The sequence below is a fragment of the Haliotis rubra genome, unplaced genomic scaffold (assembly GCF_003918875.1).
Source record: "Haliotis rubra isolate DU_JTF1 unplaced genomic scaffold, ASM391887v1 Scf275, whole genome shotgun sequence".
Lineage (NCBI taxonomy): Eukaryota > Metazoa > Mollusca > Gastropoda > Lepetellida > Haliotidae > Haliotis > Haliotis rubra.
This window is the reverse complement of record NW_025766836.1, coordinates 851,076-868,149: the sequence shown is the minus strand read 5'-3', so window position 1 is coordinate 868,149 and position 17,074 is coordinate 851,076. Positions and strand designations below refer to the sequence as shown.

Here is a 17,074-nt window from a genome sequence, read left to right as displayed (position 1 = left end):
TTTTCAGCAAGAAGTGAGTTTTCTAAGAATTAAACAAGTTTTCCGGCCCTGACAACATCTAATATATGTTCCATCATCAAGTGTTTCAAACACTAAAACTGTAGTTCCAAAATCGTTTGTGTTCGATTATGAGCAAATGTGATGGATTGCTTGGACGTTTGGTCACAGCGACCAATGTTCGATTATTTCAATTAATTGGACCACCACTAGTGTGCGTGCGTGCGTGTTTGTTTTAAAGCTAACACTGTGTAATGGAATGGGGCTCAGTCTACGTAAGTTGAGCCCATGTGTTATATGTGAACCCACCTGCATCAAGCTCCTGACAGTGAAAGCTCATTCGTGGAGCTCTCCATTCTACTGCTGCCATGGCCACAGCTCACCTGGAACTGAGCCCCACAACTGGTCTGCCCAATGATCAGGGGTGTGTAAACCAGAGACACAACGCAAGGTTTATAAAGGATCTTTATTTATGAACCCTTCTTGGATGAGGTAGTCATACAGTTTTCTCGTCTTGTTGACATCAATCTTGATGAGTGTCCGGGCCTGGGCTAACTTGAGACACCCGACTCTCTGACACTCGGACATTAGAACCCTCTTGAATCCAGAAAACGCTTCCGGCACTAGTCGGACAGATGCACACAACTGAAACACAAGAAATGGTTGAGTTTGAATCCATTTCAGTACACCCATCAGGATGCACCTCCTCCAGGGTATTATATCCCAAAGTTATACAAGCTGGGGATGACTTTTACTGAGTGAGTGAGACAGACAGACATCACTTTATTTTTTGTGACAGCTCCTCTTGCCTATGTGAGTGAGTGAGTTAATGAGTGAGTGAGTGAGTTAATGAGTGAGTGTGTGTGAGAGAGAGAGAGAGAGACAGACAGACAGACAGACGTCCCAAACTTTACCTCTCTTTCTTTCTGTGACAGCTTCTCCTGGCCTGGAAGTCCAGATATATCAAGGGGAGGGGCTGATTTTCGAGCTAGAATGAAAATCAAAGCTGCCACCTTGAATTTCTAAACTTAAAACTACAAAATACACTGATACAAAATAATGACTGGCTAAAGTTTGAGTGAGTGAGTGAGTTGGGTTTTACACTGCTTTTAGCAACATCCCAGCAATATTACGGCAGGGGACACCAGAAATGGGGGCTATAGTTTGAGCTTTCCTTTTCTCTGTAGTGGTTTTCCCTACATGAAGCATGAAGGATTGTGCTGCATATCAGTGAAGTTTGTTGTTTTTTGTTGATGCTCCTCTCAGTAGTATTCCAGCCATAGAGTATCAGCCTGTGAACTGATAGAGGCTACATCAGGTAATCCAGCCATAGAGTATCAGCCTGTAAACTGATAGAGGCTACATCAGGTATTCCAGCCATAGAGTATCAGCCTGTGAACTGATAGAGGCTACATCAGGTAATCCAGCCATAGAGTATCAGCCTGTGAACTGATAGAGGCTACATCAGGTAATCCAGCCATAGAGTATCAGCCTGTAAACTGATAGAGGCTACATCAGGTAATCCAGCCATAGAGTATCAGCCTGTGAACTGATAGAGGCTACATCAGGTATTCCAGCCATAGAGTATCAGCCTGTGAACTGATAGAGGCTACATCAGGTAATCCAGCCATAGAGTATCAGCCTGTAAACTGATAGAGGCTACATCAGGTAATCCAGCCATAGAGTATCAGCCTGTGAACTGATAGAGGCTACATCAGGTAATCCAGCCATAGAGTATCAGCCTGTAAACTGATAGAGGCTACATCAGGTAATCCAGCCATAGAGTATCAGCCTGTGAACTGATAGAGGCTACATCAGGTAATCCAGCCATAGAGTATCAGCCTGTAAACTGATAGAGGCTACATCAGGCAATCCAGCCATAGAGTATCAGCCTGTAAACTGATAGAGGCTACATCAGGTAATCCAGCCATAGAGTATCAGCCTGTGAACTGATAGAGGCTACATCAGGTAATCCAGCCATAGAGTATCAGCCTGTGAACTGATAGAGGCTACATCAGGTAATCCAGTGATTGACATCATGAGCACTGATCTAAGCAGCTGGAATACTGATGACATACATCAATTGCTTCAGCAAGCCTGACTGGCCACTTTAGTAGCCTCTTAGGATAAGCAGAGGTTGCAGAAGACAAATTGGCGGGTGCAAATTTCCAAATAAGGTATTGTTTGTTTCTTGTTTAACACCCCATTCAGCAATATTCCAGCTATATGGCAGCAGTCTGTAAAAAATCGAGTCTGGTCCAGACATCCAGTGATCAACAGCATGAGCATCTATCTACGTAATTGGGATACGATGACATGTGTCAACCAAGTCAGTGAGTCTGACCACCTGATCATGTTAGTCGACTCTTACACTGACTGACTGACTGAGTTTGGTTTTACGCCACTTTTAGCAATATTCCAGCAACATCACGGCGGGGGACACCAGAAATGGGTTTCACACATTGTACCCATGTGGGGATTCGAACCCGGGCCTTCGGCTTGACAAGCCAACGCTTTAACCACTAGGCTACCCCACCGCCCCTCGACTCTTACAACAAGCATGGGTTGCTGAAGACCAATTCAGCATTGTGTTCCCCCAATAGAGATCTGGTGAAACTTACGAGCAGCCGGGAGAGATAGGGGTATGCCTTTAGACACATTATCCAGAGCAACTTGACGATTCAGCCAGGACTGACAAGCAGACTCATCCTAGGAAAAACAAAACCATTTAATAAAGAAGAAAGAAACAAATGGCAACTCTCAAAACATGGAGGGATTCACACCTTTGCCTCGGATTTTAATCATTAGCTGACAGGTACATGTATGGTTCTCTCTGGTGCCTTAGCTTGAGTGAATGAGTGAGTTTTAATTTTATGCAGCTTTTAGCAATATTCCAGCAATATCACGGCATGGGACACCAGAAATGGGCTTCACACATTGTACCCATGTGGGGAATTGAACCCTGATTTTAGGCGGGACAAGCCAACACTTTAACCACTAGGCTACCCTACCGCCCCCAGAAATCTGTAGTATGATGGACAAACACATCCTAGATAATCTCCAGGGTATAGGCTCTGATAAATCTCTACTAGTGTCCGGGATGCATCTACAACTCGGCCCGATAATTGTATTACCTCCTTTTTCATAACAGCCAATCAGATATGCCGTTACAACCGAGCCTGACAGTGTCAACAAAGATGATGCTGTAGTCGCGAAGGTTTGCATGCTGTGCGACTCAGATTTAGGGAAAATATCATACAGACAAATTGACAGGTCTGAAACCAGGTCTGAAACCTGAAATATATGCAAAAACTCCTTCTACCTCTTATAGAGTACCTCTGCAACAATTGGGTTGCCAAGTTTAATCCGTTAGACTAAAGAAGCGGAAGTGAGTTATGATAGAAGCCTTGTGATTGGTACAATCATCTTCCCAGCGTAGACACCTGGGCCCACTTGCACAGAGCAATCTTAGGTACAATAAATCTTAGGCCCCTACAATCAACTTTATGATCACCATACAATTGCCCTAATTCACTTGCACAAAGCCGATCTTAGTGTGATTGTAAGATTGTATTTAAGATCGCGATCTTAGCTAAGATCGAACTCTTCAATGGTGGAGGTACGAATTTCTAAAACTCGACTCCTGTCTACTGTTGTCTGCATGTGAAAAAAGTGATACTGGTCCCTGCACACAATACATACCTCCCTCAATCGCACCTTGCAGAATTTTCATGAAAAATTCCCAGAAATCTTTGAAGGAAACGATTACGTGGACGATACCATATATTTCTACATTCTAACTGTCTTGATTTATGAAATGAAAATGTGATATTGCAACCACAGAAATACCTACCCATGTTTTATGAAAATATTGAACTACGAAATTTAGTTTTTCTAAAAATCTAGATTTAGTGACTTAATAATTATGGAAATTAAAATATCAAACATAAACAATATTTCCTTATGATATAACACCTAAATGTATGATTTGACAGTGGTTGTCAGTGAGACATTGTTAAATACGCAGCTGTTCAAGGAATTTTGGGGGTAAAATCCTAAATATATCCTACAAGTATTGGTTTTCTTACAATAAGAAAATGTGATATGGCTTCAGAAGTGTTGTAAAGAATGCATGACAGGGAAATATGAATATTAAATAATATTTCGAGAGAGCAGTTGTTAAATACTTATTCACAGTATATTATTAATGTAACCCTATTGCGTTGATAAATATTTTTCTAAAAGTGAAATTCTTTTGAAACAAATTTTTAATGCCTCATCATGTGTATATCCCTATTTGATGAATACTTGTATATATTTAAAATGCTTACTCAATGTTAGATTTACGGAGGAGAAAGAAACTTGAGTTTGCATGTTAACTTGTATCTAATAGTAGATTACTTTAATGATAAACAGACAAAATCACTCCATGACCGAAAACAAACATAAGTATGTTGAACTCTGCGATTGGGCATGACAGAATCTACGGCAACGGCATATGCCAAGGGAATCCACTCCCATCTTGTGTATACACTAAAATTATCTGCTTTTGAGTTAATGAAAAGGTAAGGCCATTGTTAATCGCATGCGGACACCATTCGCTATTATCCTTTAATTGATTAACAAAAAGGTATGGTGTTTCACATCTATTCCAAGATTAAATCAGGGGGGAATAGTACTTTGTGATATTGACTCAATAGTTCTGTAGTTCACTAGAGCAAATAACAATGTATCCGATGGTAAATCGGCTGTGCATTCTCCGTGTTGTTGAAGTGTCGAGGCAAATCAGACAGTTTTATGCAATATTTTTGCGTGAAACAGACACTAACTTGAACGCCATTTTGTCAGAGACTACAATGATCTTAGCTCCTTACAATTGGAGCATTGAACACGTTACGTCCTCTACTGAAGTAAACACAGTAACCTTGCACCCCATTAAACCCATCATCTCATCACTGTATTCAGGGACAGTGAAGAGGACACACCTGGATATGTGAGAGGATGTCTTTCAGCAGGTGGCGTTTGTTCTGTGTGACAGTCCGCCTCGACTTCAGCATACTGTACACCTTCATGTGTCGGAATCGCGTGAGTCCATTGTCTCTGTACTCCTGGAGCTTGCGGATGTCGTTCTTCAGTTCCTGCTCATCTGTAATAAACGTGATGAAGGAGGGATTATCACAACAACCTGAAAACGTGAACAAGCCTGAAATATTTTGCAATGACTGACTGACTGACTGAGTTTGGTTTTACGCTGCTTTTAGCAATATTCCAGCAACATCACGGCGGGGGACACCAGAAATGGGCTTCACACATTGCACCCATGTGGGGATTCGAACCCGGGTCTTCGGCGTGATGAGCCAACGCTTTAACCATTAGGCTACCCCACCGCCACATTTTGCAATGAAGGCAATATTGCAGATATATCACTACCTCCTCAAAATGTAAACAAACCTGATCTACTGAAGCAGATTGTGAAACAAACTTGATGTGCTATACCAGAGTAGGCAATACTAAATCAACAACCTCCTGAAAAATGTGAAACAAGCTTGATATGTTATAACACAGCAGGCAATATTCCAGATATATCACAACCTCCAGCAATATGATAGCAGTCAAGTCAAGACAATCAGCTAAGGGTATGATGTATCAGATAATGTAATTACCTACCAATGAATTATAGCAAGTATAAACTAAATCCTGAATTAAAGGGTGTGTAAACCTATTCTGACTTTAGTACTTATCAAGTGAGTAAGATAAGTCCTGATTTAATGGATTTGTAAGAAGAGCACTAGCTTATTGAGTCTGCAAGTTAAATCTTGACACTTGCACAAGGGCTCGGTTGTCATGTTAGAGTTGCTTCCCTTTAACATCACAGCAAGAGAAGGTAACTGTTGGCATGATAAGGGAGCGGGGTGGTTGGATCAGATACAATCAGAGGAGGATCATAACCTATATGCCATTCTCTATTGGAGGGTAAAGAAAATAAGGCACATATTTAGCTACAGTCATGAAAAACGGACATTTAATATAAATATTAAAGGTCACATGCAAACCAAAAAATCAAACCTTATTAAAACACAATTATCACTTATTCGCAGATGCCCCCACGGCTTATTGTGTGTGTATATGTAGAGATGTTGGGTTTTGTAAATACAAGCTCATTTTTTGTGTATAACATTTTGCAATCAACAGACATCATAACATGTCATGTGTTCAACTATCACACCTGCCTGTCTGTGTAATTACATAATGTGACAGAGACCGAACTCGGGCCATAAATCAATGCATTTTGTTTATGGTGTATAGCCTGATTGGTGTTAAGTTCAAATTGCATGTGGTCAGTGATAGCAGCTGTGTATTGAATATTGTCATTAGCAGACAAGCAGGCAGACACACAGATGTCAATAAAACAAGACATTGAGTTTTGTCTGTGACAACGACATATCTATATCACAGTTAGAAATTCTGTCAACGCAAATAATGACATTGCTTTTAAGTATCGAACTGAGAAAGTGACTCGGTAAGAAGAACGTGTGGTGAAATTATATAAACAGTTAATTTACTGTCATAACATATAAAAAGCTCGCGCCTGTGAGATATCAACAAAACATTAGAAAAATAGCTCACACCAAAGCCTTCACCGAGTATTCACCGGACAACCCGCTTCCAAGTTGCGCGAACCTATTTCACTGCGCACGTGCTATGAGCGCAGCCCAGCTGTTGAAACTCCGATTTCGCGCGTTTTTTTTCATCGCGTTATTTTTCAACTTTATAAGTTGAATTTGCATTTTTGACGATTTGTTTCGGTAAGTCCATACCGAAAGGTATCAGAATCTGCAAAGATGTGTTGACCTTTAACTGCTTTTGCATTTTGACTTTTGGGTAAAAAAGACTGACCACTTGAAATTCTGGGGTGGGGCCTGATATTTATGTCAAAAAGCCCTATCTTGTCCCAGGAAATGTATGAAAAAGCATAAGTATGCTTCAGACAGAGACTGTCTGCCACAAGTACACTGTTCCAAGAATATTCATAAAAAGTAATATTCATAGTTTTAATTAAAAACAATATCTAGTTGTAGTACAAAATACCTAGCGCCGCCTCCCACATTAGGGGAGGGGTTACTAGTTTCAGTACATTAACATGATCCACCTTCTGTAACAGAGAATCATGCAAAACTGATAAACTGATGCCAAGGGAAAAGTTAAGTAGAACATAATAAACATTGATAAGATTTCTACATACGATTCAGTGATTCCAAGTACATGTCTGACTGCATTGGAGACTGTAGACGCATGAATGCTCGCAAACCCTCCACAATATGTCGGATTGAACGCTCATAGCTATGACTTGACTCTGGAAATAAAACATACACAATCTCATCATTCTTCAGACAAATGTGTGTTGCTGAACACCACACGAATCATTTTTTTGTATTATGACAGCTGCCCTTAAATAACTGAATCTGGAGAAGATAGTGAAGTGTTTTACATAATCTCATTACAGACACTCTCCAATTACAGACCCATACTGTTTACTATGGGCCATTACAGACACTCTCCAATTGCCGACCCATACTGTTTACTATAGGCCGTTACAGACACTCTCCAATTACAGATCTATACTGTTTACTATAGGCCATTACAGACTCTCGCCATACAGATCCATACTGTTTACTATGGGCCATTACAATTCCACTGACCCATACTGTTTACTATGGGCCATTACAGACACTTTCCAATTACAGACCCATACTGTTTACTATAGTCCGTTACAGACACTCTTCAATTACAGATCCATACTGTTTACTATAGGCCATTACAGACTCTCTCCAATTACAGACCCATACTGTTTACTATAGGCCGTTACAGACACTCTCCAATTACAGATCCATACTGTTTACTATGGGCCATTACAGACTCTCTCCAATTACAGACCCATACTGTTTACTATGGGCCATTACAGACACTCTCCAATTACAGATCCATACTGATAACTATGAGCGATTGTAGACACTCTCCAATTACAGATCCATACTGTTTACTATAGGCGGTTACAGACTCTCTCCAATTACAGACACATACTGATTACTATGGGCCGTTACAGACACTCTCCAATTAAAGATCCATACTGTTTACTATGGGCCATTACGGACACTCTCCTATTACAGATCCATACTGTTTACTATGGGCCATTACAGACACTCTCCAATTACAGATCCATACTGTTTACTATGGGCCATTACAGACGCTCTTCAATTACAGACCCATACTGTTTACTATGGGCCATTACAGACGCTCTCCAATTACAGATCCATACTGTTTACTATAGGCCATTACAGACACTCTCTAATTACAGATCCATACTGTTTACTATGGGCCATTACAGACACTCTCCAATTACAGATCCATACTGTTTACTATGGGCCATTACAGACTCTCTCCAATTACAGACCCATACTGTTTACTATGGGCCATTGCAGACACTCTCCAATTACAGACCCATACTGTTTACTATGGGGCCTCTCCATTACAGACCCATACTGTTTACTATGGGCCATTACAGACACCTCAATTACTGTTTACTGTTTACTATGGTCCATTACAGACTCTCTCCAATTACAGACCCATACTGTTTACTATGGGCCATTACAGATCCACTGTTTACTATGGGCCAATTACAGACCCATACTGTTTACTATGGGCCATTACAGACACTCTCCAATTACAGATCCATACTGTTTACTATAGGCCATTACAGACACTCTCCAATTACAGATCCATACTGTTTACTATGGGCCATTACAGACACTCTCCAATTACAGATCCATACTGTTTACTATAGGCCATTACAGACACTCTCTAATTACAGATCCATACTGTTTACTATGGGCCATTACAGACACTCTCCAATTACAGACCCATACTGTTTTACTATGAGGCCATTACAGACACTCTCCAATTACAGACCCATACTGTTTACTATAGGCCATTACAGACACTCTCCAATTACAGACCCATACTGTTTACTATAGGCCATTACAGACACTCTCCAATTACAGACCCATACTGTTTACTATGGGCCATTACAGACACTCTCCAATTACAGACCCATACTGTTTACTATAGGCCATTACAGACACTCTCCAATTACAGATCCATACTGTTTACTATGGGCCATTACAGACACTCTCAATTACAGACCCATACTGTTTACTATGGGCCATTACAGACACTCTCCAATTACAGACCCATACTGTTTACTATGGGCCATTACAGACACTCTCCACCATTACACCCATACTGTTTACTATAGGCCATTACAGACACTCTCCATTACACCCATACTGTTTACTATGGGCCATTACAGACATCCAGACCCATACTGTTTACTATGGGCCATTACAGACACTCTCCATTACAGACCCATACTGTTTACTATAGGCCATTACAGACACTCTCCCATTACAGACCCATACTGTTTACTATAGGCCATTACAGACACTCTCCAATTACAGACCCATACTGTTTACTATGGGCCATTACAGACACTCCAATTACAGACCCATACTGTTTACTATGGGCCATTACAGACACTTACAGACCCATACTGTTTACTATAGGCCATTACAGACACTCTCCATTACCGACCCATACTGTTTACTATGGGCCATTACAGACACTCTCCAATTACAGATCCATACTGTTTACTATGGGCCATTACAGACACTCTCTATTAGACCCATACTGTTTACTATGGGCCATTACAGATACTCTCCATTACAGACTCCATACTGTTTACTATAGGCCATTACAGACAGACCCATACTGTTTACTATAGGCCATTACAGACACATACTCTCCACATACAGACACCTCCCTACTGTTTACTATGGGCCATTACAGACACTCTCCAATTACAGACCCATACTGTTTACTATGGGCCATTACAGACACTCTCCAATTACAGACCCATACTGTTTACTATGGGCCATTACAGACACTCTCCAATTACCCATACTGTTTACTATGGGCCATTACAGACTCCAATTACAGATCCATACTATAGGCCATTACAGACACTCTCCAATTACAGATCCATACTGTTTACTATGGGCCATTACAGACGCTCTCCCATTACAGACCCATACTGTTTACTATAGGCCATTACAGACACTCTCCAATTACCGACCCATACTGTTTACTATAGGCGGTTACAGACTCTCTCCAATTACAGACCCATACTGTTTACTATGGGCCATTACAGACACTCTCCAATTACAGACCCATACTGTTTACTATAGGCCGTTACAGACTCTCTCCAATTACAGATCCATACTGTTTACTATAGGCCGTTACAGACTCTCTCCAATTACAGACCCATACTGTTTACTATGGGCCATTACAGACACTCTCCAATTACAGATCCATACTGTTTACTATAGGCCGTTACTGACACCATAATGGTACTGACCCATCAGTTTCCTGTAGTTGATCAACCCATAGTCACGTATTATTCTGCAACAGAAGACAAAAATGATAAGCAAACATACATACACTTTGTGTGCTGGCGATTTGGAGCCTGACTCTGAGGGTGTGGGTTCAAATCCTGGATGGACAAGTGTCATACCTTTTACTGATACAGTTGTAAATATCAACACCTCTATAAAAGCATGCTTTAAGGGACAACTGTGCACTGAGATCAATGTAAGACAATCTCTTCCAGGGGAATAGATGCAAGTCACTCAGTCAAGGTAAATGGACTAATAGAAAAAAATATGAAACTAATTGTACTATCACCTGAACAATGCTAATACCTTACCTTTTTCTCCTTTGCCTTTCTTTGAGACAGCTGTTGTATATTTCAATTACGGCAGTTTTTAAATCTGCAATAAAAGAACTCATGTTCATTCATTCATTCATTCATTCATTCATTCATTCATTCATTCATTCATTCATTCATGAGTGGTACATACTCATTCATAGTAACACTAAACCTCAAACTACAGTAGGCTTAACTTTTGTCATTTAAAACTTTGAATTAACCACGGACATTCAGAAACATAGCTGCATAAGGAAAGCAGATGTCACATAATCATAATACAGTGGAAGCTGTCTAAACCGGCTCACGTCGGGACTGAAAACATAATCCGTTTTTGACAGCGTGCCGGATTGTACAGCTGACATGGTTACCTACGACTAGAACTAAACCAGTTTTATCACTCTCATATACATTGTTGTATAAGGTGGTTCTCTCAACTCACTAATTACATGTACAAGTACACCCATACTGAACTAAGATTAAATATCTTTGTCAGCATCCTTGTAGTTTCAACACAGGATTACTGACTCCTCGCTACGCGCCGGATTAGACAGCGCTGATTACTGTATAAACACATATTCGGGCGGCTCATTTCATGCCGAGACCCGGAATTGACAGCCGCCGGGTGGCAGAGCTTTTAAATGATGATAAATGTACTAGCCATGGATGGGACTGACATTTTATACCGATGTTGACAACTTGCCGGATTGGACAGCTGCTGGTTTTGGCAGCTTCCACTGTAATACCACTTCTTCAATCATTCCATGAAGACACAAATAAATCCCGAACATAGACTGTTTACCAACCATTGTCATGGCAGCCTTGAACTTCCACCAAAGGAGTGAATACATTTATATAATTGTTAGGCATTTCAAACACAGCCAGTGGGAGGTGAGCCCCACCTGACACCTGTGAAGTTTACCACTTGTTGAAACCTATGGGTCAGGTCCAGGCAAATCAAGGATCATAACCAGACATCTGAATTACTCACCTAGGGCTATGGCATAATATTGGGGACAAATCTCTTAAAAATATTGTAATGCAGTGTTTCCGTTCTCTGGAATATACCAGATTTTGGCCAGTAAAAATTGCCCAGGACAAAGAAATTGGCTATCGGTCACCGTATCTGGTAAAGAACCAGAACTATTTTTTGTCCTGCTTAAAATGTTACCGAAATTGGAATACAATCGTAATCCTCTAATAATAGAATCGACCACTTACGAATTTTGTGTGAGATGAGGTTTCCTTCTAAATCCATTATGCTACGTGCAATGTGATTGGTCAGTTTGGCAGTTATTCAGAAATGACTGGTGTATTTTGTGCCTCGAAATGTCACTAAAATCACTGCTGTCACAGGAAATCATGGAAAACAATGACGTTATCCTATTGTTTATACACCACGTGCTTGTCGAAATGGCAAATGGAAAGCAGACAATGCTCTCCAATTGTTTGAAGGTAAACGCAAGGTTTCGGCTATTGAGCATGACAAAACAAACAACAGTAAGGGGCAAAATAATGATTCGAGTTCAAGTTGCAATTGGTCTTCAAACTGAAGCCTAGTAAATTACGGAAATTTAATAGAGACTGGATATCTGAATTTAAATGGCTCTGATAACAGGAGACAACGGAACTATCATATTTTGCAGGACCGGTAAATTAGGAGGTCGTCACGGTGACTGGCTGCTAAAAAAAACAGCGGAAACACTGTAATGCCTGTTGGGCTTCCTGATGAAGTATGGCAAGAACATTGCAAATTGTGTTGCTGTAACTGGTTCCATGACGAAATATATCCGTGCATTTACGTAATATGAAAATGCTATGAAGTGAGTATTATGTAGTAAATTGTTATCAACTGGAAGACGAGCATCAGAACAATGTATTTCTGTTCATATTCACCTTCTTCCAGCTGATTTTCTCCATCATTCTCAAACTCAATGTGCTGAAGTTCCAGTTCAGCGAAGTTGTCGTGTTCAATGCTGAAGTCTCCGCGAGCGGCCATATATCCAGCCATATCTATTGACAGAGCAGTGCCTTCACCTGGTCTTGGGGGGTCCTCTGAAACTGATATCACATGTCATCATTACACAATGATCAGAGGAATGTGATAACTACATTGCATCCAGATACTGACTGACTGACTGAGTTTAGTTTTACGCCGCTTTTAGCAATATTCCAGCAATATCACGGCGGGGGACACCAGAAATGGGCTTCACACATTGTGCCCATGTGGGGAATGGAACCCGTGTCTTCGGCGTGACAAGCCAACGCTTTAACCACTAGGCTGCCCCACCGCCTCTCATCCAGATACAAGATCCAGATACAGCTTTCAGGGGTATCTGATAACTACATTGGGGCTGCACGCACACACGCAGACACACACACACACGCATGATAATGACATTGCATCCTAACACAAACATCACAGCTATGCGATAACTAGTGTCTGATATACAATACTACCGTGTATTGGACTATGTCTCCTATGGCTCAAAGGAAGAAGAGATGGTATGATGACCCCCGACCTAGGTTCTAAAATCTGATCGACTTGTTAACAATGTTATGTCTGCACAAAAAATGAATATCATGTAAACTTTGTTCCATCACAGGGCTTAAGTACAGCTCCACGTAAGAATCATGCAAAATCAAGACTATTGTATAAGTCGAAATTTGGATGAAATTTTCAGAATTTGACCACATCACTATATTAAACAACTTTGTGAATTTATTTTAAAATATGTGGCCTAGTTTTCATGATACGTCCATATTTCCCCAAAACTAATGGGAAGTAGATGAAAAAAAATATATCTGCTGTCTCATCGTGTAAGCAATGCTACCAACAGTTGGACACATACTTTAATATAATCAGTACTTACGTTTAAACACAATAGGAGATGGAAAATATGTGATCTTGGATTCTGGAAATTCTGAAAACACAAAGAGTGTCAGTGTATATATATGGATGTGTTGTATAAATCTTAGCTTACTGTAAAAAGATTTTTCAGTTAAAATATCTTTGAGTGAGTGAGTTTAGTTTTACGCCGCACTCAGCAATATTCCAGCTATATGGCGGCAGTCTGTAAATAATCGAGTCTGGACCAGACAATCCAGTGACCAACAGCATGAGCATCGATCTGCGCAAATTGGGAACCGATGACAGGTGTCAACCAAGTCAGCGAGCCTGACCACCTGATCCAGTTAGTCGCCTCTTACGACAAGCATGGGTTCTGAAGGTTCATTCTAACCCGGACTTTCACGGGGTAAAATATCTTTGAACCTCTTGAACAAATCCTGGTAATGAGCGCAGTTTCATTGGTCCCATGAGTTTAGTTTTACGTTGCACTTAGCAATATTCCAGCTAAATGGTGGTGTTCATCCTACACTGAACTTTTGAACTGGTCTCTAATGCCTGGTCCAGACAATCCAGTGATCAACAGTATGAACATCGATCTACACAATTGGGATATGATGACGTGTCAACCAAGTCAGCAAGCCTAACCAACCGATCCCGTTAGTCGCCTCTTACGACAAGCATGGGTTACAGAAGATCAATTCTAACTTGGATCTTCACAGGTCTGGTAAAAAGTAGGAGTCTCTTCAAACTTTGTTTCAGATGAACACACAGCTGAACTCATACCTTGATCATTTCTGAACAGTACATCTCACAACTTTGATTATAACCCAGTTGCTGGCATGCGGCAATATTGGAGTCAGTAACTTACTGGGCAGTGCCTGGTGGGGACTGTCAATGTACCACTGGTTGTAATGCCTCTCACACTCTGAGCTACTCTTGTTTTTCATCTGCTGTGAAACCTCCCGCCTGAAGGGTAAATTAGGGAGAAAGTGAGTTCATTTTAATTTCAAAGAAGACAGAGACTGTTGTTTCATTCATGAAAGGATATACGACAGCATTCAAGATAACTTCAGGGCGGTGGGGTAGCCTAGCGGTTAAAGCGTACCTAGTCATGCCAAAGACCCGGGTACAATTCCCCACATGGGTACAACGTGTGAAGCCCATTTCTGGCGTCCCTTGCCGTGATATTGCTGGAATATAGCTAAAAGCGGCGTAAAACCATAATCACTCACTCAATTCAATATTACTTCACCAAAGATACTTCTATAGTTAAACACAATATACCTCTGACTGAACTTCCAAATGTTGTATTTCATTAAAAAAAATCGAAGCGGTGGGCATACAAATCTGACTTTGCATAAGAAGATTAAACCAAATCACTACTTATTCTATGTCTTAACTGCATGATGTTTTCTACTGTCCCATGCATTCTCAATCATTTAACAAATACATATACCTCCAGTCGGAACAAACAATTCATTTTAGACTACTTCAAAAGACACAATGTTTAAAATAGCGGTTGGTACCAGCCTCTATGGTATTTATAATAAAAACGTGAAAATTGACTTGAGACACACTGTATAATAATGATAATTGAGGGTGCTATATTTGAAGGCACATTGAGTTTGTGAAAAGCGTACCAGTTCCCATATCCATTTTCCTGGATAAGACTCAACAGTCTCTCCTCATCTTGAGCAGACCACTGACTCTCAAACAAGGGAAAGTCCTTTTTCTGAAACATCAATGTTACAATAAGCGAATACCATTGGATACAATTTGGGGTGGTGAGGTAGTCTAGTGGTTAAGGCGTTCGCTCGTCATGCCAAAGACCCGTGTTCGATTCCCCACATGGGTACATTGTGTGAAGCCCATTTCTGGTGTCCCCCGTCGTGATATTGCTGGAATATTGCTAAAAGCGGCATAAAACCAAACTCACTCACACACTCATTGTACAATTTGGCAAAAAACTCACAACTATCCCTAAGGACTGAAAAAGGAATGGTCTATTTTGACTAGACATGCGGACAGCAATGACTAAATCAGAAACATGTAGTCTGCTTAGGCAATAGAAAATACTGCATTGTATCATAGAGTGAAATGTGAATCACTTCATTGTAACAGTAAATTCCACTCTTACAATGGCCACAATAAGCAGGGTAGGGTGGCAACAACATGTTAAAAAAACAATGCATCTCCTTACACAAATGGCATATGCGTGATTGCTTTCGTGACCCCCCAAACTCTACACCCCGGGCGAAGCAGTGGAGACACAGGTGGATGTTGGGCTGACACTGTGTGCACAGGATAAAGGGTTCTGCCAAAGATGTGGTGCACGTGGGGCAGCAGGCGGTGTCTTCCTCCTCCATCACTGTGGCCGATCTACCAACATAAACAGATACATCCAGATACGAGTCCTAATGACAAATTTACAGAAAAGTTTACAAATAAAGTTAATTAAAAAAGAGAGAGATTCAGTAAGCATGAAAATGATCCTGACAATGTTTGCCCACAGCTTTTATGTACCCCTTTTTGATCCTAAGGGAGTGGTCAATGTCTATAAATGGGAGCGAGATTAATGAGAAGGTCATAAAAAAAGGGACCCCAAAAGATTCATAATTAATATTATGTGAAAAATGACATAATTATATTCTTTCAATCATAATATTATACATTTGAACATAATTCATGAATAAATGGGAGGTGTCTCAGCAAAATATGACATGATGTAATCCTAGGTCCATAATATACGATCTTAGCCCTAGTCCCTTGGTGCTAGTTATAAGTTACGGTATTTTGTTTGGATTTTCAATGTGTTCATCCATTTGATAAAATGTGACATTGTAAAACCGTAAATGTTAACCAAGTTCCATGGGACAAAAAATCGCTACCAGCTGCTAAAACCCCAGGTGGTGATCAGTATAGACATACTTGATAGAGGCCATAGTCCTGTGATATTAAATGTTTTGGCTAATGTGAATGTCTCATTAGTCATTAGCATAACTTCTTGCTTGCAAGGCCTGTTCTATAACTGAAATCAGAAAAGTCGGTGCGCGAAAACCGATGACATGTGACACTTTCACCAAAACATAATGGGGCACACATTTGTTATGTCGTTGTCATGTATTGAAGTAACTGAATATGTATAACTGACACTCATGTCATAATAAATGCTTAAACAGGGTACCTTTGAATTGCCAAATCTAAAATGTTCCTGAAAATTCAACGAGATGACAGAAAACGTTTATAAGACAGATCTCTACTTCCTGTTTAATATTGTTATCTCATCCTCAGAAGAGTTCACTAATTCGAATCGATAAATATTGCTAACTTGATCCTATTAATGTCAAGTAAATACAAGAAATAGCTATAATCGTATATACCGTATATATTTGATTGAATTCTATTCA

At 40.3% G+C, this 17,074-nt stretch overlaps 1 protein-coding gene across 1 annotated transcript; it reads right to left on the bottom strand.

Annotated features, from left to right (window-relative positions):
- Positions 1–446: 446 nt before the first annotated feature.
- On the bottom strand, positions 447–16,983 carry LOC124280853 (transcriptional adapter 2-alpha-like). Its single transcript, XM_046716843.1, is given in 14 exon segments — positions 447–642; positions 912–985; positions 2,619–2,706; positions 4,983–5,143; positions 7,241–7,351; positions 10,469–10,512; positions 10,817–10,880; positions 12,713–12,877; positions 13,690–13,740; positions 14,536–14,633; positions 15,308–15,399; positions 15,868–15,903; positions 15,905–16,046; positions 16,852–16,983. Coding segments are annotated over 13 exon segments (1,305 nt in total). The 5' UTR covers positions 16,034–16,046; positions 16,852–16,983; the 3' UTR covers positions 447–450.
- Positions 16,984–17,074: the final 91 nt, after the last annotated feature.